The 26,618-nt window shown below is 38.4% G+C and overlaps 5 protein-coding genes across 6 annotated transcripts; all 5 read left to right on the forward strand.

Annotated features, from left to right (window-relative positions):
* Positions 1–458: 458 nt before the first annotated feature.
* On the forward strand, positions 459–5,269 carry LOC137718064 (cytochrome P450 734A1-like). The gene is made up of 5 exons (XM_068457576.2): positions 459–914; positions 2,657–2,901; positions 2,973–3,091; positions 3,188–3,336; positions 4,949–5,269. Exons 1-5 carry the CDS (start codon positions 459–461, stop codon positions 5,267–5,269), a joined length of 1,290 nt encoding a protein of 429 aa, XP_068313677.2.
* A 2,369-nt stretch (positions 5,270–7,638) lies between these two features.
* On the forward strand, positions 7,639–9,872 carry LOC137718740 (cytochrome P450 CYP72A616-like). Its single transcript, XM_088698375.1, has 4 exons — positions 7,639–8,197; positions 8,444–8,688; positions 8,834–9,197; positions 9,355–9,872. Exons 1-4 carry the CDS (start codon positions 7,964–7,966, stop codon positions 9,772–9,774), a joined length of 1,263 nt encoding a protein of 420 aa, XP_088554501.1. The 5' UTR covers positions 7,639–7,963; the 3' UTR covers positions 9,775–9,872.
* A 4,338-nt stretch (positions 9,873–14,210) lies between these two features.
* On the forward strand, positions 14,211–17,808 carry LOC137717639 (putative protein phosphatase 2C 55). 2 transcript variants are annotated; one of them, XM_068457059.2, is made up of 5 exons: positions 14,211–14,642; positions 14,991–15,938; positions 16,416–16,740; positions 17,005–17,154; positions 17,344–17,808. In XM_068457059.2, the coding sequence occupies exons 2-5, from the start codon at positions 15,160–15,162 to the stop codon at positions 17,638–17,640; spliced, it is 1,551 nt and encodes a 516-aa protein (XP_068313160.2). In that variant the 5' UTR covers positions 14,211–14,642; positions 14,991–15,159; the 3' UTR covers positions 17,641–17,808. The 2 variants fall into 2 exon arrangements, with proteins under 2 accessions (XP_068313160.2, XP_088555006.1); XM_088698880.1 differs by having other exon boundaries at positions 14,312–14,642; positions 14,741–15,938.
* Positions 17,809–18,689: 881 nt separating this feature from the next.
* LOC137718310 (arabinosyltransferase RRA3) lies at positions 18,690–21,632 on the forward strand. Its single transcript, XM_068457833.2, has 2 exons — positions 18,690–19,255; positions 20,243–21,632. Exons 1-2 carry the CDS (start codon positions 19,067–19,069, stop codon positions 21,359–21,361), a joined length of 1,308 nt encoding a protein of 435 aa, XP_068313934.1. The 5' UTR covers positions 18,690–19,066; the 3' UTR covers positions 21,362–21,632.
* A 451-nt stretch (positions 21,633–22,083) lies between these two features.
* On the forward strand, positions 22,084–25,977 carry LOC137718755 (J domain-containing protein required for chloroplast accumulation response 1-like). The gene is made up of 9 exons (XM_068458292.2): positions 22,084–22,792; positions 22,910–23,721; positions 23,806–24,221; positions 24,325–24,430; positions 24,732–24,799; positions 24,953–25,024; positions 25,102–25,179; positions 25,344–25,520; positions 25,637–25,977. The coding sequence occupies exons 1-9, from the start codon at positions 22,317–22,319 to the stop codon at positions 25,673–25,675; spliced, it is 2,244 nt and encodes a 747-aa protein (XP_068314393.2). The 5' UTR covers positions 22,084–22,316; the 3' UTR covers positions 25,676–25,977.
* Positions 25,978–26,618: the final 641 nt, after the last annotated feature.

Genomic DNA, 26,618 nt, shown 5'->3' on the forward strand with positions numbered 1-26,618 from the left:
TTTCATACCAAGTTGAATTGATGTTCTAAAGTTTCAAACTACTTAATTTCATACTTCTATTTCTAATAAAATCTACTACCAAACTACTTAAATTCAATGTTTAACATATATGCAAACAAAATAAATATATATGTTTTTTCGGTTCGGTTCAGTTCGAGATTTTCAGATCATTGAATATGTAATACCGATTCTTATACCGAAAGGTTTGGAATTGGTTCAGTATGGATCCCAAAAATTTCGCTATTATCAATTTGAAAATTTTGCGGTATGGGATCAAAATTTTTTTATTTGATTTGGAATTTCCGAAAAAAATTTCCAGCCCTAATTATCAACTAACAAGTTGTTTTATCAAGCAGATTACGTTGGTGTACGTCACGCATGATGTATTTAGGAACTTAATAGTCCTTTCTCCCCTCTCTCTCTCTCTCTATCTCTCTCTCTTCTTCTGAGATTTCACGATGCATTTCCTTCTCCTTGCAGTTCTTTTACTTCCTCTCCTTTTCTTCCTCTTCAAATTTGTAAACTCCACGTTGTGGGTCCCACTGAGGACGCAACATCACTTCCGAAGGCAAAGGCATACAGGCGCCTCCCACCGTCCGATCCTTGGGAACTCGGCCGAGATCCGCCGGCTGTCCTCGGAATCTCTCTCAAAGCGGGGTCGTTTTGACCACGACACGCTTCCCCGCGCGTCCCAACATTACCACAAGTGGTCCCGCACATACGGGAAGAATTTCCTGTACTGGTTCGGGCCCAGAGCCAGGCTGGCAATATCCGACCCTGACATGATCAAGGAAGTGTTGATGAATACGAGTGGGTCGTTTCGGAAATTACCGTTTACCCCTTTGACAAAAACTTTGTTTGGAGAGGGACTTTTTGGGCTTGTCGGAGAAGAATGGGCTTTTCATAGAAGGATGGTAAACCAGGCCTTTAAAATGGAGCGGGTCAATGTAATTACTTATTACTCTATTAACCCAATTAAGAGAAGTCCACCCCCAAGGCAATAATTTCTCCATCAATTGAGCAAAGGTAATTATTGCCTTAATGAATAGTAATTATTTAAATACGCGTTTATTCTATAAATAAATTGTGTGGGTAATTCACCTTAAAATTAATATTATGTTCAATTTCGAATGAGACTTTTAACCAATTTCGTCATATCACGTGTTATTTTTTTAAGAAATAATCCCTTCTCGGTCGCCCCACAGTTCATATTCTCCTTTTTTTTCTTTTTTCTTTTTTGTATTTTTTTTATAATTTTAAACATTTTTTATTAACATAATTAATATGGATTGTTGGATGACATTTTTTTTTTCAATCCAAGAGTGCAGGTTGTGCCACATGATCACAAGGTCTTTTTCCAAATATATCCTTTTTTTGTTTTTTTTTTTCTAATTAAAAAAAAATCAAAATTACCGTGGGCCGTTGAATTTGGGAAATCCAACATCCCATGTTCGCAAATGGCGTAAGTGCCTGTAGTGTGGGCCTCACCGATTGCATTTTGTCGGACAATTAGACGTCATGCGCGAGTGAAACGTACTCGTCTGGCACAAAAAAAAAAAAACATGGGTGACGTCACATGATCTCAGACGCACAATCGGTTTATTTTTACTGAACTCCTTAGTTCGGTGGTCTTGGGCCCACCTGTGGTTAAACTTATTAGGCTGGGTGGTAAGGAAGAGGATTGTTGGGCTTTGGGGGACAATTGGGTCATGATGAACTTGCTCTAATAACATGGAGATTCCTAAAATGGGCTTTTCATTTTAGGCATTATTATTCGGCGTACATGAATTTAGTCGCTTCATCATTATAGTTTCAGTTGTCGTTCTTTGATTATTGTAGTTTATTAATTTTAACCATTTAAGTATTTTTTTTTTTAAGAAGAGGAACTTTTAGGTACCGTTTGGTACGTGGGACAGGACGGAACAGAGTGGGACAAGGCGTTCCGTCCCACATTTGGTGCGCCTAAAACGGGTGGAACGAGCTGTTCCACGGGATGAGATTTGGGTGAATTTTCGTTCCACCTCACCTCCCTGGAACGACTCGTTCCACATCTGTGGAACACAAAATTATAACCTCTCTGTCTCCTTCTTCCTCCTTGTTTCCATCGGAGGGCATCTTTGCTCCCGCTCCGTTCCGTCCCGTCCCATTCCGTTCCGTCCCGTCCTGTCTGCATGGGTACGAAGAATATTGATATTAAAAAAAGAAAACACATAAAAAATGAAATGACATAAACCTTACTCTTTTCCTAAAATATAATACAAGAAAAAGAGAAGACATAGACCTTACCTTTTTTACAATTGAAGTATAATTTGTGTATATTACAATTAAGCTTGCAAGCGAGATGTGCAAGGATAAATTGGATTTTTTATGTTTAGAAATAATTAGTAAATTACACAAGTTAAAAGTCCCGACAACTGAACTTTGTACTAAGCTTAATGATATAGGTAATGATATTTTAGCCTTTATATCATAGTAAGCAAGATTAAGCGTAAGAAGTTCCTTTCCTTTGCTCATAAGTGATTCTTCAACTAAGAGCACTTTTTTTAAGTTTTTCTATCAAATGCTTTCGGAAACGATGGCTTTTAGTAGGTATCAAATGACAACATCTTATATCGTTTAGTTTGATGCGTTTGTTGGGGTTTCTTATGGAATGCAGGGTTGGGTGCCAGAAATTGTGGGGAGTACCATGAAAATGTTGGAGAAGTGGGAGAATGTAAGAGGAGGGACAGATGAGTTCGAAATCGATGTGCACAAAGACCTTCATGACCTCTCAGAGGACGTGATATCAAGGACAGCTTTCGGAACCAGTTTTGAGGAAGGAAAGCGAGTTTTCGACTTACATGAACAACAAATGCATTTGTTCACCAAGGGAGCGAGGAGCATCTACATTCCGGGATTCAGGTGACTTTCCTTCCAAAATTCAACGGCGAAATGTGACTGATTCCAAACTCATTGACTTCTTTTGAATGCAGGTTTTTGCCCACCAAGAATAACCGAGAAGGGTGGAAACTCGACATGGAAACTCGTGAATCAATACGGATGTTGATCGTGAGTAACTGCGAAAGAAGCGAAGATTCAACAAATCTGCTTAGTCTGTTGATGTCTCCTTACAAGAATCAGGACGGCAAAGAGGAGAAATTAGGGATAGAGGAAGTTATAGATGAGTGCAAGACCTTCTAATTTGCAGGAAAGGAAACGACTGCTAATCTTCTGAGCTGGGCGCTTCTGCTCTTGGCAAAGCATCAGGAATGGCAAGACAAAGCTAGGGAAGAAATCATTCGCATGTCGGGGGACAATAAGCTTCCGGTTGCAGATAATTTTAATGACCTCAAGATCGTAAGTTCCATGCAGTCTTTCCTATGTACATGTACCAATGCTGGGAAGAAATTTAATTTTGTACTTGATAGGATTTTTAGTACTTGCCCAAATAGGGTTAAAATCACTAAAAATACTTACAAGAATACAAGGTAATTGTTGTATAAATGCTCATGCAAGGTCGTTGTCCCCAAAGATTGTTTGATTAATTTTGTAATTAAACTAACTCTTGATTAACTATTAAAACATATTTTATCAAAGAATTGAGATTTATGAATTTAAAAAGATTAGATAAACAATAAAAGAAATCTGAAAGTCTGCAAATAATAACAGCAAAGAAGAAAAACGTTTTTATAAAATTAACAATTTGGAGAAATCTAGGGTTTAGCCGTCATCGTCACAATCCTATGCAATTCCATCAATTACTTATGAATTTCCACATACATGCTTTGAAGGTTAGGTTTTCCTAATACATATTTCCTTGTGATGTTCAAGTGAAAACGTATATCTAACATGCAATCCGTCTGTGATGTTCAGATCAAATATAAACATGTAAGACTCATTAAGTTTCGTGAAAATCCTCTGAAAAACCATGCAACCCTTAAGAGCGTGATGTTCGCCTTAAGTGAACTTACAATTACCAATTACAAGAAGCCCTCCTCAATTTCAAGGTGATGTTCCAACAGAAATTGCATCAAATTACTTGTCTAAATGTCCTAATGGTGATCAATCATTCAAATATATAGATAGTTTTAATCGCGGTGATTAATAATTCAAAGAAAACATGCATCCATTCATAAGTAAATTAATAAAATCACGTATTCATACTAAGGCTTATGGCCTAACCCTAGCAAAGGAATTAGTTACACATACTCATAATAAAAATCACAGAAAATATTCTTAGAATGAAAACACCTTGAAGTAGAAAATTTGAAAGCCTTTGAAAACCCTAGCAAAGCTCTCTGTCTCCAAAGTTGAATAAAGGAAGCGTAGCCTAAAACTAAGAACGGCAAAGCAATATAATTGCTAAGCCATGGCACAAACCCTAAAACATAGGTCTCTTATTCCAACTAGGAACTAAATGATAAAATAAAATACTTAGAAAATAAAGTCTTCATTAAACTAGGAAAAACTGCAAGGGAACTGTCCAGCCACGTTTTAACCTCAGACATCCTCTAAATCCGGTCCATAATAGCTTGTTTTGAAGATCGGGACATTCTGAACATATCTCCAGAAGGCTATGAACCCATCCGAGGTCATCTTGGGTTTCAAAAACGCAATTCAAACTCAAAACGTCACTATTCCAGCACCGTACATCGCTCATTTATTTTATTGCCAGAAAATAACTACTTGGTGGAAAAATATGATATTTTGACATGATCAAACTAAGCGACTCACAAACATCCTCCAACTAGAATTACTCCAAAATTCGTCCATTTGACCATGTTTTGCTCTAGAGGTAGTCAAAAGTCTTATATTGAAAATACAATTCAAAGTATCAAAATTCTTTCAAAATAATAACTAAAATATACTAAGAATAGGGTAAAATATATGATATGAAATTGACTCATCAGTACTTATTTGCTGCAACCCCATATCTTGTTTATTTTCTGTCCCGTTTTGAACGGGTTAGCTGATCATTAACGAAACGCTTAGGCTCTACCCGCCAGCGGTGATGCTTTTGAGGCAAGCAACAAAGAAGGTTAAGCTTGGGAGCCTGGACATTCTTGCACACACACAGTTTTATTTGGCCTTGACCGCCGTCCATCACGACACTGAGATATGGGGAGAAGATGCTAACGAGTTCAACCCGCTGAGTTTTTCCGAGCCTCGAAGCCATTTAGCCTCGTACTTTCCATTTGGTTTGGGTCCTCGAATCTGTGCAGGCCAAAATTTGGCTCTTGTTGAAGCATCAGAACACAGATATCTTAAGTCATATTGCAACCATATGTGATTGTATTTTCTACGAACTTCCCCTTATTTTCAGTGACTTTAAGATTGTAAGTTGAATTTCACTTGTAACTTTGGTCGATTCTTTTTGCACTCAAGTTCGAATTTCCCTTCTGCACTAATTACCTCATTTTAGAATATTGAATTGTCAACGAGAAAAAGATGCAAACTCGACATCAGTCACACTGCTATGGAGAGGAATAGTAGTTACTTGAAGTGAAAGAAACCGCGTAAGTCAAGAATAGGAGAGTTCCGAAATAAGTAGTGGAACAACTATTCTTTTGTCAATCTAACTTTAATATCCTTAATAATAAATTAAGAATTTTAACGTGAGACGTATATACTTTCCACTCCGTTTCGTTCGTGTTTAGTAAGCTCATGGAAATTTAGCAGTATCAGCTGAGCAGGCCAAAAAAAGAAAAAAAAAAAAAAGATGTTTCTTAGTCTGTCAGAGACTCAGAAAGTTCAACACTTTACATTTTCTGGTAAAATAAAGAAAGTTCAACACTTGTTTGCACGAACAAAAACGCGTCCTCCCCTGCTCTAAATGTTATGGAATAAGGGCATTTCTAAGGCGGAGGATCTCTTTTCACCTAATTCATCTAGTTTGGAATCTGGATCGTTAAAATTTGATCTAACGGCTATATAGCCGTTATTATCACTTTTAAAGGGGCTCCTTATTTATAGCCGTTAGATCAGATTTCAACTGCTCGGATCCCAAACTAAGTGGATTAGGTGGAAAGGAATCCAGAGATGATCCCTTTCCTTCTAAGACTATCTCTAACCCATGAGATAAAATTTAAAATATAAGCCTTAAACTTCCCAAACCATCTTTAATCATTGGGCTAAAATAAGTCATAGAGAGAAAATATATTTTTGGGCTAGATTCTTCCCAAGATTTAAGTCTAACTTAAATTATTCTAAACCCACAAAACTGTCATATTTCAAACATTTATTTATTTATTTATTACTTATAATCTAACTGCTGTTATCAAATGAGATCAAATCTAACGGTAAAAAAAAAAAAAAAAATTGACTGCCCCAAAATTAAATATAACATCGTAAATAATTTAAGAAAATTATTTAAATCAAATTTCACTTAAAACTTTATAAATACCTATGTATTTGTATGATTTTTAATTATTTATCAAAATTTAAATATTTTTAGATAAATTAGGATAATCTACATAAATTTTATTTTCAAAAAAAGTTACCGAGAAAAAAAAATTAGGCTAAAATTATTATTTAATAATTTCGGGCTAAAATTTTAAGCCATAAGGTTGGAGGAGAATAACAATTTATGGGTTATGGCTTACAATTTTGTGGCCAAAATTTTTAAGATTTATCCTTGGAGATGGTCTAATGGGACCATAAATAGGAGTCCATACAACTGTATATACCTTAAATCTAGGGACAAAGACTTTTAATGAGTCGGAATATATAAGGACTCGACGGATAATTAAAAAAAAATTCTTAAATGTGAGAACTGTATATATGGTCTCAAAGAGTGGGTGTACTGTTAATTTTGAGTGGCAAACAAATCTCACCCACATGAGAATGCTACACATCATTGACTCATTCTTTTTTTTCTTGATTTTTTATGTGAATGCTAGTAGCTATTCCTGCAACTTACCTTTTACTTTTGAACCGTCGGAAAACCAATGGTAGATATAACTTTTATATTTTTATACCCAACCCCAATAATCCAACGAAATGAATATTAATTGGTGGTGGAAGTCCTATTTCTCCTGATGCTCTAACACTTAAAACGAAAATTAAAATTTAAACATTGAAAAATAAACTTTAGAACATCATTTGAATAATCCCCGATGACTTTTCAAAAACCTGTCTTAGTTTTTGTAGGCAATTTTTTTCGAAAATTAAAATTTAAACATTGAAAAATAAACTTTAGAACATCATTTGAATAATCCCCGATGACTTTTCAAAAACCTGTCTTAGTTTTTGTAGGCAATTTTTTTCCTAGTCTTCTAATCGAATTAAACATTGAAAAATAAACTATAGAACGTCATTTGAATAGGAACCGGATCCATATATACTGAGTCTGCTAAACAAGCGATTCGAACCGTTTAAATTTGATTTAACGGCTACAATTATTATAACTTTTAGAGAGTCCTTGTTTGTAGCCGTTGAATCAAATTTCAACTGTCCGGATCGTCTGCTCAGCAAGCTCAATTTTATTGAATCTAGAGGGATCCGGTTCCATTTGAATAATCGCGGATGACTTTTCAAAAACCTGTCTTAGATTCCCTAAAGACTTTTCTTTTTGAAACATAAAAATCGACACAACCGCTCAACTCTCTCTCTATAAGAACCACCAACTACTCTTTTGCAGCTTCACTTGTTCAGGCCAAAAAGCAGCTTCTGCTGTCAGCAGCAGTGCTTTTGTGGGAAGCAGCGTTTGTACAAACCCAGAAAAGCTTTCGTGATGCATTTTCTTCTTCTTCTGACTTTCCCTCTTCTTATCCTCATCTTCAAATTTGTGTACTCAACTATATGGGTACCACTGAGGACACAAACCTATTTCCAAAAGCAAGGCCTGCGCGGCCCCGCCTACCGTCCGGTCGTCGGAAACTCGGCCGAGATCCGCCGTATGTTCGCCGAAGTTCTCTCCAAGCCGCTCCCTTTCGACCACGACATTGTTCGACGCGTTACCCCATTTTAACACCGGTGGTCTTTGATGTACGGGAAGAATTTCGTCTACTGGTTCGGGTTGAGGCCCCGAGTGGCAATATCCGACCCGGATATGATCAAGGAAGTCCTTTTAAATTCGGGTGGGTCGTTTAGAAAGGTACCGTCTACACCTCTGACTAAGTTTTTGCTTGGTGACTGGGGGCTCGTCGACCTCGAGGGAGATAAATGGGCTTTTCACAGAAGGATCGTGAACCAGGCCTTTAGAATGGATCGTGTCAAGGTGAGAACTCCGTTCTTGCACTGTCATCTAGCGTTATCAATTTAATAAAATATATCCATATTTATTACTGAACATTATGTTTAAGGTTCATCGTAGCGTATCAACTATTTTGTCCGTCCATATTATATCCGGTAAATTAGTAGCGTAATTGTGAAACAAAAAGGTTTCGCATTACAAACGGAACCCCGAGTTAGTTAAGCACTAAATGGCTAGAAAATTGATTTGTTACTGGTTTTAATACAACAGAGTTGGGTTCCCGGGATTGTGGAAAGTACGATGAAGATGTTGGAGAAATGGGAGGACGTAAGAGGAGGGAGGGAAGAGTTTGAGTTGGATGTGCACAAAGAACTTCATGAGCTCTTAGGGGAAGTCATATCGAGGACGGCTTTTGGAAGCAGTTTCGAGGAGGGAAAACATGTTTTCGACTTGCAAGAACAACAAATGCATCTTTACATTAAGGCAGCAAGGAGCATCTACATTCCTGGATTCAGGTGGAGTAATTTAAACCTTGTTCGTATATATATGTTCTCCTAATCCTTTGTTACCCTCGTTTGTTGTCGTTTATATACGCGCTAATTACTGAGAAATTCTTAGTTAAACAAGGCGGTTCTCTTGATTGGTTTTCTTGGCATGCAGGTTTTTGCCTACCAAGAGTAACAGAGAAAGGTGGAGATTAGATAAGGAAAGTAGTGAATCCATACGGACGTTGATTGCGAAAAATGGCAAAAAGAAGGGAGATTCGAGAAATCTGCTTAGTCTGCTAATGACGCCATACAAGAATCCGGATGGTGAAGAGGAAAAGCTAGGGATACAGGAAGTTATAGATGAATGCAAGACCTTCTACTTTGCGGGAAAAGAAACAACAGCTAATCTTTTGACTTGGGCACTACTACTTTTGGCACAGCATCCGGAATGGCAAAGCAAGGCTAGGGAAGAAGTATTCCGTGTTTTTGGAGACAATCAGCTCCCGGTTGCAGAGAATTTGAATGAACTCAAAAATGTAAGCTCGGTCTATTTATTTCGCCAACATAACGAAATCCATTCCCGTTTATTTGTATCACTGATGTACTACGCTTTGGATAAAAGTAGTACTTAAATTACAGAAACAAGTTGCTTGATCCTCGCATTTTGTTTATTTTCTGTCACTTTTTGAACAGGTAACTATAATCGTTAATGAAACGCTCAGGCTATACTCTCCAGCCGCGATGCTTATGAGGGAAACAACAAAGAAGGTAAAGCTCGGGAGCCTGGAAATTCCTGCTGATGCACAGCTTTATTTGGCGTTGATCGCTGTCCATCACGACACTGAGATATGGGGAAAAGATGCTCACGAATTCAATCCATCGAGGTTTTTGGAATCTCGAAGGCGTTCAGCCTCGTTCATCCCATTTGGCCTGGGGCCTCGAATCTGCGTAGGTCAAACTTCGGCTGTGGTTGAAGCAAAACTAGCGTTAGCACTCATCATCCGGCGCTATTCTTTCACGGTGTCACCAACATATGTTCATGCCCCCATGCTGTTTTTAACTTTACAACCCCAGTACGGCGCTCAGATCCTCTTCACGAAGATTTCAAATTGAAAATTTTGGTGGTTTTCCGACAAAGAAATTTGTGTGGATTTTTTTTTTCTTTTTTGTTGATTTATTTATACAATAAAAGCTTGGCATGCATTTTCAAATTAGGGTTTCTGTCCTTCAGAGTACTTACCCATCAATAACTTATGATGTTCTTTCCATTTGGCTTCTTGATTTTTACCTTGGTTATGAGTCGCATTTAAAATGCGTCAATTTGCCCTCATTTGTCACTTTTTTTTTTTTTTTTGGGTGAAATAAACATATTTAGTCAAACGCATTTTACTTACGTTTTTATCAGGAAAAAAAATTCATAAACATATTAAATAGGTACGCATTATAATTTGATGGTTGTGTTTGTTGAGCAATTTTGTGTGTCTCTCAAGTATAATTACTATTCAACAAATTGTAAAAAAAAAAAAAATATTAGGATGTTGTTATTGAACTTGTGAGGAGAGGCCAATTTTCTCATGAGCTTTCATTTAAACCAATTATGCCCTTAAACTTTTATAATTGACAAATTTCCCTTGAACTTTAATTTTAGCCGATACCCCTAATGACACATCCCGACCCAGAAAGTCCACTTGGACCCTGAATCGAGCTGTGCTGGCCGACACCTGGAAGGTGACGAAGCCATAAAATGTGATAGTGTACAAAAAGTGAATAAATTTGAATCTAAAAGTGTCTAAGTACCAGAGTGCGCTACGAGTGGGAGCGAACCCATTTCACACGCGATGTCAGAGCATAAGTAAGGTACAGTAGTATGGGTAAGAATCATACCCTCAAAAATATCCATCAATACTAAGATTCGCCACAGATTCTTGTCGATACAAACTTAGCAGCTAAAACCTGGAGGGCACCAAACAGAAGGTGTGAGTAAGCAATAAAACCAAGCTTCCTAAAGTTATTACCTCTCTAAAAGTAATGCCCCTAAATGTAAAACCCGTATCGTTTTCCATAAGACAGTACAACATATATACATATATCCAAACCATACTTAGAAATGACCAAAACCACGGTTTACCATCAACTCCACCATACATTAATAAGTAGGCCAAATGAACTAAATCAATACAAAGTGATATATCAGTCAGAGTCATCTAAAATGACATGTACAACTTATCCGTATCTCATCAATCATGGCTAGCATATAAGTCGAAGTCACCTCTAGTGACCTGTACGACTTATCCATATCTTATCAATCCTGGCTAGCATATAAGTCGGAGTCACCTCTAGTGACCTGTACGACTTATCCATATCTCATCAATCCTGGCTAGCATATAAGTCGGAGTCACCTATAGTGACCTGTACGACTTATCCATATCTCTATCCATATCTCATCAATCCTGGCTAGCCAATAGCTCAATAAGTATACCTGCACACGAGTCGGAACCACCTAAAGTGGTCTGTACAACAGGACTGGGTGTAAATAAATACGCTCAAGTGCTACGATCACGTGAAGACTGGGCGAATAATCGCGGGTCACCTACGAGTCGGAACCACCTAAAGTGGTCTGTACGACAGGACTGTGCACCTACCTTGAATCCAAGGTGAGCGTAAGGTGCGGGAGGTGAACATCACGTGAAGGATTGTGCCCTGGCCACGGGCGGGAGCACTAACACCGGGGTGCAGGTTTATGAGCTATACTATATCTTAACACAATCGTACTCACTACCATCACTAACATCAACATGTACTCACCTGAAGCTTACCTGAGTGTCCTGCGTCCACCTTTGCACTTGAAAGCATTCCCAATAATTATATGCAAGTAGTATACATATGGATATACCATGATACAATCTAACACTCAACCATGTTGTAGCATTTTCAATTATAAACTATACAGTATGAAATGTACAATCAATAACGCTCTACTCCCGAACTTCTTATTTTCAGGGATAATTATCCATGATTACCCAATTAACACTAATTAACTAACTAATTCACAAAACTAAAACTTGTCTTTATCAATTTCCTTCGCATTGCTCACTTTCCCAAATAAGGCTTTTGTCTCAAATATTTTATGGCTGCATCTAACGTCTCGTTAGACTGCCTACGTACCCTAAATAGGGATTAAGCCATTCGTAGTTCATATAGGTACTTCAAGCATTCACAATAATTATATATGAAAGTAATATACCTAATCAATTTAAAAGTGTCGATAGAACTCTCAACAATATGTACAATAAAAAAGAAAAGATCCACTTACCTCGAGTCCACGTTATGATTCTCTAGCGCATACATCGAGGCGTCCTGAATGATTGGTCCCTATGACCAATTATCAAATCACATCTCAGAACTCTTATCTGAAGAATACATAATTCACATAAAACACAACCTCAACGACATTCTAAAATAGTTTGATACCCATTGACCACAATCAACCGTCGATCGACTTTAGGGTTTACAACCCTGTATAACTTGACCCGGAAGATCCGCATATCAGATTTCCAATCCACAACTCCCAAGGATCCACAATATGTTTCTAGAATAACATACTAAAATTTCATTATGATCCAACGGTCAGATCTCCACCAATTGCCTAAAACAAGTGGCCATGAACATTTATTTTACTAACTTACAAATCTAATTCAGGAAGATCCGTAAGTCGGATTCCCGATCCATAAATTCCTATGATCTTTAAATATTACGTATTATAATGTATCCAATTTTGGTGACGATCCAACGGTCGGATCATCGATTCACATTTTTATCAAGTAACGTATCGTAACGAATTTAGGTTCCAACTATCAACCTACGTCATTCAAATGACAAAACTGAATTCAAGACATTTAACATAGCCTAAAAATAGCATTGGCGACCCACTGGCCACGCGCCGCCGCACGCGCCGCCACGGGTGGCGGTCAGCCGCCCCGACTCGCCGGAAAATTCAACTATTTCCAAAAATTCTCAAACTTCACAGAAATTAAGATCTCAGTGAGTGGAGCAACTTTCATACCTTACACGAAGTCCAAAAGTGGACGGAAGATGGTCAATTTTTCCCACGAAGCCGGCGGGTGCCTAAAACTTCCCGACGTCGATTCGTCGTCTACGGTGGTCCAACGGGGTCAAGGTTGGTTGGGTTTTGCTCCTGGGATGATGGGCTACAAAGCTCAAGTGGTGGCATCGGCCATCGCTTTGCCGATTTGCCGGAAAATCGAAAAGGGTGGCCGGAGCACCATTGATTTTCGTCAACTTTCGTGGCCTCAAACCGCCTCATACCATGGTTAATCAAGGTGGTTCTTGGGTGATTTTTGTAGAGGGGAATGAGAGCTTCAAGATAGTGGTGGTGGCATCCAAAAACTCCATCGGAGTTGGCCGGAATCGGCCTTGGAAGATGGATAGTCGTGCATGTCGGGTCACGGTTTTGGGGGAGCTTTCCCTTTTTTTCTTTTTTTTCTTTTCTTTTCTTCTTTATTTTTGATTGGCTGCCAACTTTACTTCTTCTTTCCTCCCTCCATTTTCTGATTGGGCTTCCCCCACAAAGTGGGGATTTAATTTAAATAAACATTAAACTTTGAATAACCAATTTCGAACGTCCGTAACTATACCGTTATAATTCGGACTCGCAAACGGGTTTCGTCTATACGTTCGTACCAATGAGTACTACGAGGATATGCTAAAAGAATAAATTCCACATCTCTCAAGTCGATGGTCAACGGAAGTCAAAGTCCTTGCCTCTAGGGCAATTTCGTAAATTCACGCTTTTAAAATAAAATAAAAACGTAAAATTTGGAACGGGTTGTCACACCTAAACTTTTATAATTGGTCAATTTCTCCCAAAACTTTATTTTTCTAATTGCAAAAAGGTAATTTTATCCCTAATGTGGACACATATTGTTTTTTTTTTCTCTCTCTTCTTCTTCTTCTTCTTTTCCACTAGTTCACTCAATACACTTCTTGTTTGAACTTTAGGGTTTAAGAGGGAAATTAAAGTTCGGGGAGAAATTGCCCAATTGTAGAAGTTTATGAAGTAATCGGCTAAAACTAAAATTCAAGAGAAGAATTAACCAATCATAAAAGTTCAGGGTAAATCGCATATAAAATGACAAAAGTGCACCCCTAATCTTTTGGATAGTTTAACATTATATCAAAATCCACTCATTTATTTTCTCATTTACATATACATAACCTAACTTCCACTTTTTTTATTTTATTTGTAGAAAGGTTAATTTATAACCTACCTTCCACATTTTTTAACAGAACAAGACCTACCTTCTACTTCAACTCTCATCATGTTACACATATATAATCATTATCGTTTATCTTCTCATTTGAAAATTGAAATGACAAATTTTTTATTGTAATCTAATCACAATTATGGGAGGAAAGATACGAACTCAGTTTATAAAAATAACACTTAACACAACATTTAATAAAGTTTAACGACAAATACGATATTGATGTATGATAGTTAAATTGGAAGACGATATTGATCAATATTTGAATTCAAAGACTAAATCATGTGGTTGCGCTCACATCAACGCGCCACCAGCTTATCCTCCAATTATATTGGACAAAATCAAGAAAATATGGCAAAGAGTCCAAAGACTCCGGAAAAATGTCTTCACGTACCGGTCGGATCTAGTTGTTCAGCTGTCAGCACAATTACCAAACCACCCTCGTATGAGATCGTAAACTACCGGTAGTGTTCCGTAAATATCAGTACAACCAGTGGTTAAACAGTCAGTAAATTCAACGCTCCATCTGAAGTGAAAAAACCCTAAAGCATAAAACCCGTGAAATTGGAATTTTCCGGGACTCAACTTTTCTAACCGTTGAAGGCGATCGTCGGATTTTTGGGTCTCGGGGAAATTAGGGATCTAGGTTTTGATTTTTCTGGATTGGGGCTTCGAATCCGATCGCGGCTAAGCACGGTGAGATTTCTATTTCTTTGATTCAGCTATTTTCCATTATTTTAAGTATGATTTGTGTTATTTTGGGAGATTGAATTTGAATTTTTATTTTTCCTGAGTTTTGCTATACGGTTTATATTGTAAACTACGAGGGGCGGGTACGCTGCCCGGGCGAACTGGCCTAACTCACGTCTGCCTGATTAGATACGTTATTGTTAGCTGGCTACTCGGTTTTCTTTAATTTTCAATTTTCTGGTTTATATAGAGATATATCTGATTGCTTGTGGATTATGGAGATTTTTCTGCGGAATTTGTGCTGATACAAATTTCGATGGCTGATTACGTGCACCGTTTGTGTTCGTTTCTCAGGATTTTGAACGATCGTGATATATTGGTTCGAGATAGGGGATCATGTGATTAGTTAATGTAGGATTACATGTGCATATAGTTATGAGATTTAATTTTGCGTACGGTGGTGGCCTTTGTGTTATGTGCGATAGAGGGGTTGAAGCTAAGCTGTTTTGTTTAAGAGGGTAAGATGACATCTTCTTACTTGTCGAAGATTAGGACTGCGTTGCAGAGATCGATTGTTGGGCAGGAAGGAGCGCTTCAGGAATCGGTAGATGGGTTAATTGGGCAGGGAAAATTGTTGTTTGGAAATTCTAAGTTGTTCCAGTCGAGACCGTTTTCAACTATTTCAGACCTCCAAGCATTGTTTTCACCAGGCATTGTTTTTGCTGCGAGGTTGGATTTGCAGCTAGTTAATAAAAGAAGGAACATTTCTGTTGTTGAAGAGATTTCGCGCATTATTTCAACCCCGTCTGTGTCAGGGCCTTCAATTCAGGTTTGTGGGTATCATATCGATTGTGCGCTTTCTGAGCCCAGTCAGTTTGTGACCAGAAGTAAGTTTCAGAATAAACCTATGGCTGCTTGCGGTTCTAAAACTTTATTTGGGGGATGCTGCCCAGATACTTTAACTTCAAGGCGTGGGCTTCATGCAATGGTACCCGAAAGTGCCTGTACATTATACAACAAAAGAAGTTTGGACTGTTTTCAAACAGCTAGCTTGAGTTTGAAAACAAGTGGGCAGTCCAACACTAATGCAATTTATGGGTATTTCATGTATGAAGTTGGAAAGAGATGGTGTAATTCCTCCCCAAGTAAAGGATCAGGGTCAAGAGAATTTCATGGTTCATCAACATGCTCATCTACAAGGACTGCCCATGACGTGTCTTTCGATAGTTCTGCTCATGAAGGGCAAGTTTCAAGTTCTGCTCCTGAGGAGCAACTTTCAAGTTCTGCAGATTCATCTAATGAGTAAGTTGTAGAGACCAGTTTTTATCTCAAATGCTTTGTCATATTTGTCTCTGAGATGTTATTTCTTTGTTGTCTTATCTAGTTGAGAGGCATATTTTATATTTTAAATGCTCATCTCGACTGATTTCATTTTTTCTAGTTCTCTGTGTAACATACATCCTGCGGCTAGGGTTTCCTTTATTTTAATAGAAAGTTAGCTGTGATGAGAAATTGCATAGTTATAGAGTTAGGATATTTTGTAAGTTTCTGGATTTGATGAGAAGAAATCACTAAACCTTGATATGTGTTCACAAGTCACAATTAGTATTCTTTTTTGTTCAATAATAACCTGCATATTTTGGTACATAAGTATGTACTAACTTATTGGAATATAAGGTATTCTGTGGTGGAAAAGTATTTGGTCCGATGTAATTTGTCTTACTTTAAGTAGTGCAATAAGTCTCAGCATTTGTTAAACATACATTGCTATGATTACAGGAAGATTACAGATGGAAAGTCCCTAAAACTAACTTCAGGATCGTACTACCTGCCCCATCCTGATAAAGAGGAAACTGGCGGGGAGGATGCTCACTTCATTTGTGCGAATGAACAAGCAATAGGGGTGGCGGATGGTGTTGGTGGCTGGGCAGATCTCGGTGTTAATTCCGGATTGTACTCCAGAGAACTGATGTCTAATTCTGTGGCCGCTGTTCAGGAGGAGCCCAAGGGTTCCATTGACCCTGCTCGCGTATTGGAGAAAGCTCACTCGAGCACGAAAGCCAGGGGTTCCTCAACAGCATGCATCATAGCACTCACAGAACAGGTGTGGAACTTCTCTTCGTTCTAAGCAGGATGTTTAATACTTGTATCAAGGAACTAATATCCATTCTTGTGACACTGTTTAAAATTGCCGTATAATAATGAACTTTGTAGTAAAATTAACTTTGGAAGTCTCATCTCTTATGTTTTATTTTCTTGTAAGAGTGGTTTTTGTAGATTAATTGGATTGCAAGGATCTGATAATAATGCTATTTTATCATACCGACTATTTGGGGACTTGCATTAACTGTTTGCTATCTCACTGCAGGGTATTCATGCAGTTAATTTAGGTGATAGTGGGTTTATAGTGGTTCGAGATGGGTGCACCGTCTTTAGATCCCCTGTGCAACAGCATGATTTTAACTTTACCTATCAACTGGAGAGTGGAAACAGCGGTGATCTACCTAGCTCTGGCCAGGTCAGCATCAATGTTTCCGAAATTTCTCTGTGCTGGTTGATAAATATGGCATAATAGATTGAGTTTGTTGCAGAAGCAAGTTACAACGTCACTTAGAACATGATTTCATGATTTTTCATTTAATGTTTCAAGTGTCCTGGAATGATTGTCGTACATATAACAAAGCTAAGATGGTTTTGTATGATTCAGGTTTTTGCAGTCCCTGTTGCAGCCAGGGATGTTATAGTTGCCGGAACTGATGGCCTGTTCGACAACTTGTACAACAACGAGATTACTGCAGTAGTGGTCCATGCCATAAGAGCTGGCTTAGGGCCTCAGGTGACAGCGCAGAAGATTGCAGCGTTGGCACGCCAACGAGCACAGGATCGAGACCGGCAGACGCCTTTCTCCACTGCCGCTCAAGATGCTGGGTTCCGTTATTATGGCGGCAAGCTTGATGATATAACTGTTGTTGTTTCATATGTGACCAGTTCAAATGATCCATGACACAAACAATTGGACTCTCTCTCTCTCTCTCTCTCTCTCTCATGTATATGCTACATTTCTTCCTCTTTCCTTCATCTCCCTTTTTGCTCAGTTGGATAAAATTCCATTGCATTTCTTTTGTCATGACGTTACTTTTACTTTATTATATTCTTCTTTCTTTTGTTTTTATTCACGAATACTCTTCGTTTTACCTTTTCTACTCGACTATTTATTTTTACACCCAACTTACTATGTTCACATATTTTATTTGATTTATCTATCAAATTCTCTTTACACCCAACTTTAGTTCCTAAAGTACCCTCATTCGGTATAAAGAAACCTACTCAATTATCTAATCTTTTTACAACTATTTTTTGCATTTGTTATTGTTATCAAGCTGATGAATATTATTCTTGAAAATTTTATTTAAACCTAGCTTTCTTATATCTATATGCAACTGAAAAAATTTATATATCAAACTTTCAAGTTTGTCCTTAAATAAATTAAAAAGAAAAATTAATTTTATAACCCAAAACGCAAACAACAACAATATTCTCTCCACACCCTTTGTGTTTATTCTGGAGAACCCAATCGTGTGTGAAAAAAAATGAAACAAGACTAGTCTCTGGAAATGTTTCAAGAGGGAGTTTTATGGGAAGACGAAAATTCAGAAAAGAAAAAAAATAAATAAAAGAAAAGTAGAAGGTTGAATGGATTATCCCGAACCTGCCTTCCCTATAGTTTCACGAACCATAAATGACCGCATTTAGATGGATTGTGGTGCTACCGGTCCTTTATCACATAATAGTATAATATTAGACTGAAATGCTATACTTAGATGTGGAAAAAGGATACTCTTCGGATTCTTTTCTTAGAGATCCTAAAGATTTCGTGATCATGATCATTCATCATACATCGTATGGTTAGTTTTCGTTATGTATTATTTATATTTAATTTTAAATTTTAAAATATTTTTTTATCGTACGATATATGATGAACAGTTACAATTAGGAAATTTCTAGAATCCCTATCCTTTTTCCTTAGATGTAACCCTTCTTTACTAGACTTTCGGTGTTAGGCCCACTAGGACTGGTTAAACTGAAACTAAATTAACTGTCCACCCAAAAAACGACAAACTTCACACACGAAAAAAACACACCAAGTCTTGGCCGATGTGCAAACAAAGACAGCAATGATGATTATCTAGTTCCGTACATGCAAAGCACCGAATCTTTGCCAGCTCGATCTTTTCCCTCTCTCCTCAGCCCCCCAGAGAGAGCAACCCCGCTGCTCCGCTGTTATTTTTGAAAGAGAAGTGGCAACTCCACCACAACCGCCGCAACCACCACCGTCGCAACTGGTAGAGTACTAATCGAATACTGATTTGTTTCATCTCTTTCTCGCCAACGGCTGTGAACGACTCGAGAGAGAATGGAAGAAGGTGGGAATGATGGCAGGTCGTAGAGAGGGGTCGTTGATGAGGGACAAGACGCAGTCGTTTCCTGGATCTCGAATCGTGACCGCCATTGTCATCGGAATCCTACTCGGCTTTGTCGTCGCCTACTTGTTTCCTCACGGATTCCTGGGCTCCGATAGGCTTATCCAAAACCGCAGATTCGGGAAATCGGATCTCCAGGTTTGGATCTCGCTTCCTTAATTTACTCACTCACTGCCTTTTCGCTTTTAATCAGCGCTAATTACATATCTGATTGCTTCATTTAGTGATTATAGAACTTACATGTAAAGCTTACATTTTTCTGAGAAATTCGATTCAGTTTCTAATCAATTTAATCCAGAAGCAGTTACGAAGTGTTGTTCGGGATTGCAGAAAGCACTTCCAGCAGTTAAGAAGTGCTTTTATTATAAATTGGTTAATTTTTTTTATTAAAATCCAAGTGCATCTTCGGCGGGCTCTTCTCGAAAAAGCGTTTCTGCGATCCATAATTTTTTTTTTAATTTTTTGACTAAATTATGGCAATGTTACTCAACTTTAATCAAATTGGAGCAATAATCCCTTAACTAAAAATTCGTTACCTTCCCTCAACTCATCAAAATGTATAGTTGTGGTTATTTTCATCAGAATTTTGTTAAAATAAGTTACGTTGGAAGGACCATTACTACAATTGGGGTCCCTTAATTCATCAAAACGTGTAGCTAAGGTCATTTTCGTCAGCTTCGTCATTATTTTGTCAAAATAAGTTACGTTGGAAGAACCATTACTACAATTGGATTAAAGTTTGAGGGACCATTGCTCAAATTGGATTAAAATTAAGGGACCATTTCTTCAGTTAGATTAAAGTTGAGGGACCAATGATAATGAATTTTTAGTTAAGGAACTATTGCTATTATTGAGTTAAAGTTAAGAGGCCATTACTACAATTTACTTTTTTTTTTTTTTTTTTTGATTTTTTTTTTATGGCAAAACGTTGCTAGAAGTGCTTTTGATGTCATGTAACACTTTTAGCCCTTCTAGAAGCATCGATCTTTAGTTTGCATTAACCTCACAGATTGTATTTGGTATTTTAGAAGTATATTTTAGAAGTATCGATATAATGCTAAGTAGCATAATTTTTTAAAATGTGGAACGATGTCATATGGCTGGCTATGCGATTTTTGCTTGCAGGTTAGCTCATCACAGTGTGAATCAACAGAACGGATTACCGCGTTGAGGTCCGATATTGCATCATTGTCGGACAAGAATGACGAGCTGAAGAAGGAGGTGCAGGAACTAACTGAAAAGCTACGTCTGTCTGAACAAGGAAAGGATCATGCACATGAGCAGTTTTCTGTGTTAGGTAAACCACATAAGGCTGGCCCTTTTGGTACCGTCAAGGGCTTGAGAACTAACCCGACAGTCGTTCCTGATGAATCCGTGAATCCGAGGCTGGCAAAGATCTTGGAGGAAGTTGCAGTTCAAAAAGAGCTTATAGTTGCACTTGCGAATTCAAATGTGAAAGTCATGTTGGAGGTATGGTTTACTAGCATCAAGAAAGTTGGTATAACCAATTATCTGGTAGTAGGATTAGACGATGAAATTGAAGAATTTTGCAAAGCTAATGACGTTCCTGTATACAAGAGAGATTCGGATGAGGGTATTGATCCAATTGCGAAGAAGGGAGGTAACCATGCCGTCTCAGGGTTGAAGTTTCGCATCTTGAGGGAGTTTCTGCAACTAGGTTATAGTGTTCTTCTCTCGGATGTTGATATAGTATATTTGCAAAACCCGTTCAATCATCTTTATCGAGATTCTGATGTAGAGTCCATGACTGATGGTCACAATAACTATACAGCTTATGGATTTAATGATGTGTTTGACGAACCCTCTATGGGGTGGGCTCGTTATGCTCACACGATGAGGATATGGGTTTATAACTCTGGTTTCTTTTACATAAGACCTACGCTTCCTGCAATTGAGCTTCTGGATCGTGTGGCTGAACGACTCTCTAGGCCACAAAAAGCATGGGACCAAGCAGTATTCAACGAGGAACTATTTTTCCCTTCTCATCCGGGGTACAGCGGGCTTCATGCTTCCAAGAGAACGATGGATTTCTATCTGTTTATGAATAGCAAGGTCCTCTTCAAGACGGTCAGGAAAGATGCTAACTTGAAAAAGTTGAAACCAGTAATCCTTCATGTAAACTACCACCCGGATAAACTTCCAAGGATGCAGGCAATTGTCGAGTTCTACTTCAACGGCAAGCAAGATGCGCTGGAACCTTTCCCTGACGGTTCTCAATGGTAGCGTAGTTCAACAGACTCCCGGATGGGCTAAAATCTACGTACACATGCTCTGTAATTCAATTGACACTGGTTTGGGTATATCGACTGCACCTTCTGAGGCCAATTCGAAGTATTTCTTCTTTCTTTTTTGCTTTTTCCTGTGTTTCCTTTCAAATTTTGGATTTATATGGATAGTAACATTTTAAGTTTCACTAGATATCTCCTGAGATGACCGTTGTTCTGTACCATATCATACCAAGAAATATAATCCAAGGGTTTCTCATCTTTCGTCATCGACAGCTTTGCGACATCCTTGGTCTTTTAATTCTGCATATTTATTCACTTGATTGGATTTTGAATTGGATATTGTGTTTGACGTACAACCTTATTGAAACGGGGCAGCCTGAGCATTTGCCTCGGGTAAAGTCTGTAATATGACACATGATCCGGGAGAAACCGTCATACTGCCCGGTGGTGTTACAGTCAGTTGTCCTACATGTAGCAGTGTGACGGTCACAGATTGCCGAAAGTATCAAATTTATTAGTTACAAAATTTTCTGAAATCTTTGGATAAATTGCCCACCATGAAAATGCACAGCAGTCAACAGATTTCGGGTGCCTACGAAAACAAAATCGTAAATCCAAACTGCCCAATAAGCAATAGCTTCCTCCAACTCTATTGGACTCTTCCACTTATCCAGAAACACTTCCATCCAAATTCCGCGTTACTTTCTCCTGTTTTGTGTGGCCTCAAAATCCCATGCAAACATTCCTAACCCGATCCCCACCTCCTCCTCCTGAATTCTCCCTTTCGATTCCGATTTCGACAAATCAAAAAAATCTTCCCCTGCAACTGTTTCAGTGAAACATAAAGGTTTCGTGAACAGTTGCCCGCCAATTTTTTCTCGTTCAAATTGTCTTCTGGTTGTGAGTTTTGTTTCGATTAACTGTTAATTGGGACTTGGTTGGTGATTGAAATGCAGCGATTTTCTCAACGGGAGAGCCTTCTTCTCGGCTACAGTCCTCAGAAAGCGTTCGTCAACTCCGGTTCTTCTTCCCACCCTCCCACCAAAAACTCGGACGTTGATTTTCATGACGTTTTTGGTGGCCCGCCGAGGCGGTGGTCTGTTAACGACATGAGGTACAGCTTCAGCGAAGCTACCGAGAGCAGCGGACTGAAAGGGGATGCTGATGATGATGACGGCGATGATGATTGGTCTGGTTTGAATGAGAAGCCGGTGTTTGGGGAAGGGTCCGTGAACAGAAGACGGACCCAGAGCGATGACTTCTTTGATGACATCTTTAAAGGCAATCACTCTGTCAGTTCTAGTCCAAGGAGGCTTCAGAGGGACCCTTTTGCTTCGGCGCCAGGTTCTCGGGTTCAAAGCCCCGCCCACCCCCTGCTGCACAAAACCGAGCCCTCTGCGGCTTCTTCACTGCCCGCACAATTCAGGTACCATAGAAACTTGAGGAACAAGAAATACAATATGTTTGAGCAGCTGCTAATTTTATACATTATATATTGAATCAATCATGCGTTAATTACCTTGTTTGCTTCAAAATTTCTCAGCCTCCCCGCCGGATTTAGCAAAGGGCTGGTGGAGCTGCCTCGTTCGAGTTCTCTTTCTAGATTTTCGAACCAAGCAATCCAAAGTCACGATAAGTCGAGAAATGATATTCGATCCAGTACTCGCCGGAGCTCCTCATACCGAGATTCTTCTCTTGTTGGCGAAGGGTCCTCAAGCTTGGCTACATCTGATAAAGCAGACACAGGAGGGAATTTGGAAAAGGATTCAAAGAGTTCGGAAAATGAAACTTCTAGCAGTCCGTTTCAGTTTCATTTCTCGATTTACAAGTGGGCAAGCAAAGGAGTGCCAATGGTGATGCCTCTTAGGGGGCGGAATGGTTCAAGAGTGCAGAAAAGAACTAAAAATGAGGAAGGGTCGAGCACAAATGAATGCGTTGCTACTGAGAGTACGGGGAGGCAATCACCTAAATCCGCTCCGTCTAATACTGATTTTCCCTCCAATGAGCATCCACTCGATGATGATAGGTCTCCCACCGTGGAACTAATCAAACAAGAAAATGACTTGCTTGTTGATGAAACCACTCCTGATAAAGTAGATCCACAACAATTTGTTGAGGAAGCGGTTCTTCCCGTAGCTGAATCAGAAACCTTCAGCAGCCTTCATGACACTGCTGAAGATGTTTCCAGTAACACCATTTCATCCCATAAAAGTGAAGATATAGAGCCTCATCCTATACTTCAAACAGCTTCTTCTGAAGACCGGCAGAAAGAAATTCCCGTGCTTATGGAGCAAGTTCACAAGCCAGATCTAAATCATGTTCGTTCTTTCTTTTTTGATGAAGATCTTCAACAAGGTATGTTAAATTCTTAACTGTCATTGGCGAGGTAACTGTCATCATGTACTACCGCTGACACCACACCTGAATTTTCATATGAAGGCAATGATGAGGTAACTAAATCGAGTGGTAAAAAGGAAAGCGTGGTTAAAGGCACCAAAAAATCATCTGTAGATGTTGGCGCTTATAAGACTGCAAAACATCAGCACTTAAAAAGAAGTTCCTCGACTAAAGTTGAAGTTAATAAGGCAAGTTTCCAAGGTTCACCGAAGAACTCAGGAGATAATCTCAGGAGAAGCAAAGTTAAGGGTAAGGTGAAGGACCTTGTTAAAATGTTCAACCAAGAAGTTTTGTGTAAACCCACATATGATGGTAGTGACCTTGGAAGTCAGAGCTATAGAATGAACGAGAAGGGTGGTTTCAAAGCAGAGAATGAAGCGAGTATTACCGCAACAAAAATGAACAAGGACTTGCAAAAGTCCGATGTGAAAAACACATTTTCTGATGCTCCCGTCATGGTAATCAATTCAGAATGGTTTGAGTTCGCATAGCCAAAAACGAAAGGATTTTGTTTTCTTCAACATTTTTCTGAATATAACTCTTTTTTTCTACTCTTTCCAGATGAAGGAAGATCTCAAACAGTTAGAGAAAGAAAATATTGAAGCAAAGACGGCTCCCTATATACATAATAATGCTCCCACGCAGGAAACCCCTGCATCAAGTACCGGTTAGTTCTCCTAATCTTGTTTAAGGAATGTGGCTTAGCTAACCACTCAAGTAGGGGAAGAACTGGTATACAAACTTAAAACCAATTGGCAAATGGCAATATGGGGAGTCGCCCAACCTCTTATAAGCCCATGCAATGTCCCTCCTCCCATCAATGTTGGATTCATTCTCAACAGATATCATACATCAGTTCTTTGTATTTCAGTTTACTGCAGGATTAGTAACTTTTCACCTTTCCACGTATCTAGTGATAGTCTAATGAAAGGCGTACAACTTATTCATTAACTTCTGAGCTTTGACAGGATCAGTTCCCAACGGATCAAATCCTACCGTTGAAGATGCAGATAAGTCCTTCCACGAAAATTTCCAGGTGTGTGATTCTTATATAAAAGAACTGTTTCCTCCTGTAGTCTATAAATTATGCTCGTTTTCTATGAATTTAGTTTTCTTTCGTCCAGTCTCTACTTAATCCTTCAGCGCAGTATTTACGACGAATTTTCTGATGAGGTACTCTACTTGACAGATGAAAGAAATAACTCAAGATGAGGAAAAAGAACCGCTACCACAACCCGGCAACAATCATGAAGAACTCCAGGTAAATATATAACAAACAAACACAGCATGCTGTTATAGTTTCCCCCAAGCAGTAATGTAACGTCCCATAAACTGCAGGCGATTGATGCTAAGATACGACAGTGGTCAAGAGGAAAGGAAGGAAACATCCGCTCGCTGCTCACTACTATGCAAATTGTAAGCATTGATTCGTTGTTTTTTTCCTTCCAGTTTGCTCTATCTTCAAAATTGGCCGCGGATTTTGCATGATCTTCATGGCATAAACTTCACCGTTTCTTTGTCACTAAGATCGATACTACTCCGCTCAGCAACTAATGCGGGTTTACACTGATACATGGCAGGTTCTTTGGCCCGAGAGCGGGTGGAAGACGGTACCTCTTGTAGATGTAATCGAAGGAAATTCCGTGAAAAGAGCGTACCAAAGGGCGCTGCTATGTTTACACCCGGATAAGCTGCAGCAGAAAGGTGCTACTTCACATCACAAATACCTTGCAGCAAAAGTTTTTGATGTCTTGCAGGTCAGTAATTTATTAAGAATCGATCGATCACTTGTTAATTTCTCCATTTTTTACCATAAAAACAGTAACTAATGCTCGTGATGAATTTATTTTTTACTTGTTTTGGGCCAATGCAGGAAGCCTGGGATCATTTCAATTCACTTGGCTCACTATAACAAAGTTTGTTTTCAAAGCCACGTGTCAGATTATGATTGGTTGAGTCCGTGTTTATTTAACTGTACGAGAAATTTTTTATTGTGACGGGAACATGGGTGGTACACCATGTGTTTTTATGTAAGTGGTGGGAAATTTTATTTTTTAAGTTATAACTTATTAACACACATATCCCACCGTTTGTATAGTAACACGTAGTGTACCACGTCGTGTGCTGGTCATATTAAAAAATCTCTCTAACTGTACATAGTTAAACTGACGTATGTATTGTTTTTGAAATGACTAAAAATGTTTTTGGTGAAAATGTTTTTGGAACTGATTTTTAGTAAAAATACAAATAAATTTTGGAAAAACACTTAAGTGCTTTCTGGAAGAGAAGAAGCACAGTTATGTGCTTCTTCCAAGAAGCAATTTAAGTGATTTTGGAACCAAAATATATTTTATCTAAAAATGCTTTTAGTAATTTGAAAAACACATGCAAACGAGTATATATCATTTGAATAAATGAAGAAAACAAAACCCGAAGTAAAGAAATTGCTTAATTGGGCCAGGCCTTTAACATTTAGTTTTCCAATGTCGTAGCCCGTTAACAACTTAAAGTGAATTTCCCATTTTGCCACTGCGATTGGATTGAAAACGACTGTAGACTGGGACCTACCAAAAAAGGCCAAATTGGATAAGACAATGGCACGAGTGACCGGTGGGGTCCAAACTTTTGAAGTTGTGCTCCTGTCCATGTGTTTATTTGTACGACTCGACAGCTTTATGTCCGTGGTTGTCGTTTCTAGCGTTCCCATTTTACAGTAGATTGTCCTTACCAAGAATTACTAAAATTTGAAACTATAGAATTGTTATATTATATTTAATTTTTATTTCTTTATAGATTTGTATTAGCTTATTTTTTTTAAATTATAAATGAATATTTTAATAATTTTAAATTTATCT

The sequence above is a fragment of the Pyrus communis genome, chromosome 8 (assembly GCF_041283825.1).
Source record: "Pyrus communis isolate YQ-2024b chromosome 8, ASM4128382v1, whole genome shotgun sequence".
Lineage (NCBI taxonomy): Eukaryota > Viridiplantae > Streptophyta > Magnoliopsida > Rosales > Rosaceae > Pyrus > Pyrus communis.

What these genes read in the sequence shown, in the direction of transcription:
- LOC137718064 (XM_068457576.2), top strand. Translation starts at nt 459, where the DNA reads ATGCATTTCCTTCTCCTTGCAGTTCTTTTACTTCCTCTCCTTTTCTTC. An exon ending in ATCTACATTCCGGGATTCAG is followed by an intron (nt 2,902 to 2,972) that starts GTGACTTTCCTT and finishes TTTTGAATGCAG; the next exon opens with GTTTTTGCCCACCAAGAATA. An exon ending in ATTTTAATGACCTCAAGATC is followed by an intron (nt 3,337 to 4,948) that starts GTAAGTTCCATG and finishes TGAACGGGTTAG; the next exon opens with CTGATCATTAACGAAACGCT.
- LOC137718740 (XM_088698375.1), top strand. Translation starts at nt 7,964, where the DNA reads ATGTACGGGAAGAATTTCGTCTACTGGTTCGGGTTGAGGCCCCGAGTG. An exon ending in TTAGAATGGATCGTGTCAAG is followed by an intron (nt 8,198 to 8,443) that starts GTGAGAACTCCG and finishes TTAATACAACAG; the next exon opens with AGTTGGGTTCCCGGGATTGT. An exon ending in ATTTGAATGAACTCAAAAAT is followed by an intron (nt 9,198 to 9,354) that starts GTAAGCTCGGTC and finishes CTTTTTGAACAG; the next exon opens with GTAACTATAATCGTTAATGA.
- LOC137717639 (XM_068457059.2), top strand. Translation starts at nt 15,160, where the DNA reads ATGACATCTTCTTACTTGTCGAAGATTAGGACTGCGTTGCAGAGATCG. An exon ending in TCATAGCACTCACAGAACAG is followed by an intron (nt 16,741 to 17,004) that starts GTGTGGAACTTC and finishes ATCTCACTGCAG; the next exon opens with GGTATTCATGCAGTTAATTT. An exon ending in ATCTACCTAGCTCTGGCCAG is followed by an intron (nt 17,155 to 17,343) that starts GTCAGCATCAAT and finishes TGTATGATTCAG; the next exon opens with GTTTTTGCAGTCCCTGTTGC.
- LOC137718310 (XM_068457833.2), top strand. Translation starts at nt 19,067, where the DNA reads ATGATGGCAGGTCGTAGAGAGGGGTCGTTGATGAGGGACAAGACGCAG. An exon ending in TCGGGAAATCGGATCTCCAG is followed by an intron (nt 19,256 to 20,242) that starts GTTTGGATCTCG and finishes TTTTGCTTGCAG; the next exon opens with GTTAGCTCATCACAGTGTGA.
- LOC137718755 (XM_068458292.2), top strand. Translation starts at nt 22,317, where the DNA reads ATGCAGCGATTTTCTCAACGGGAGAGCCTTCTTCTCGGCTACAGTCCT. An exon ending in TGATGAAGATCTTCAACAAG is followed by an intron (nt 23,722 to 23,805) that starts GTATGTTAAATT and finishes TTTCATATGAAG; the next exon opens with GCAATGATGAGGTAACTAAA. An exon ending in AAGTTTTTGATGTCTTGCAG is followed by an intron (nt 25,521 to 25,636) that starts GTCAGTAATTTA and finishes GGGCCAATGCAG; the next exon opens with GAAGCCTGGGATCATTTCAA.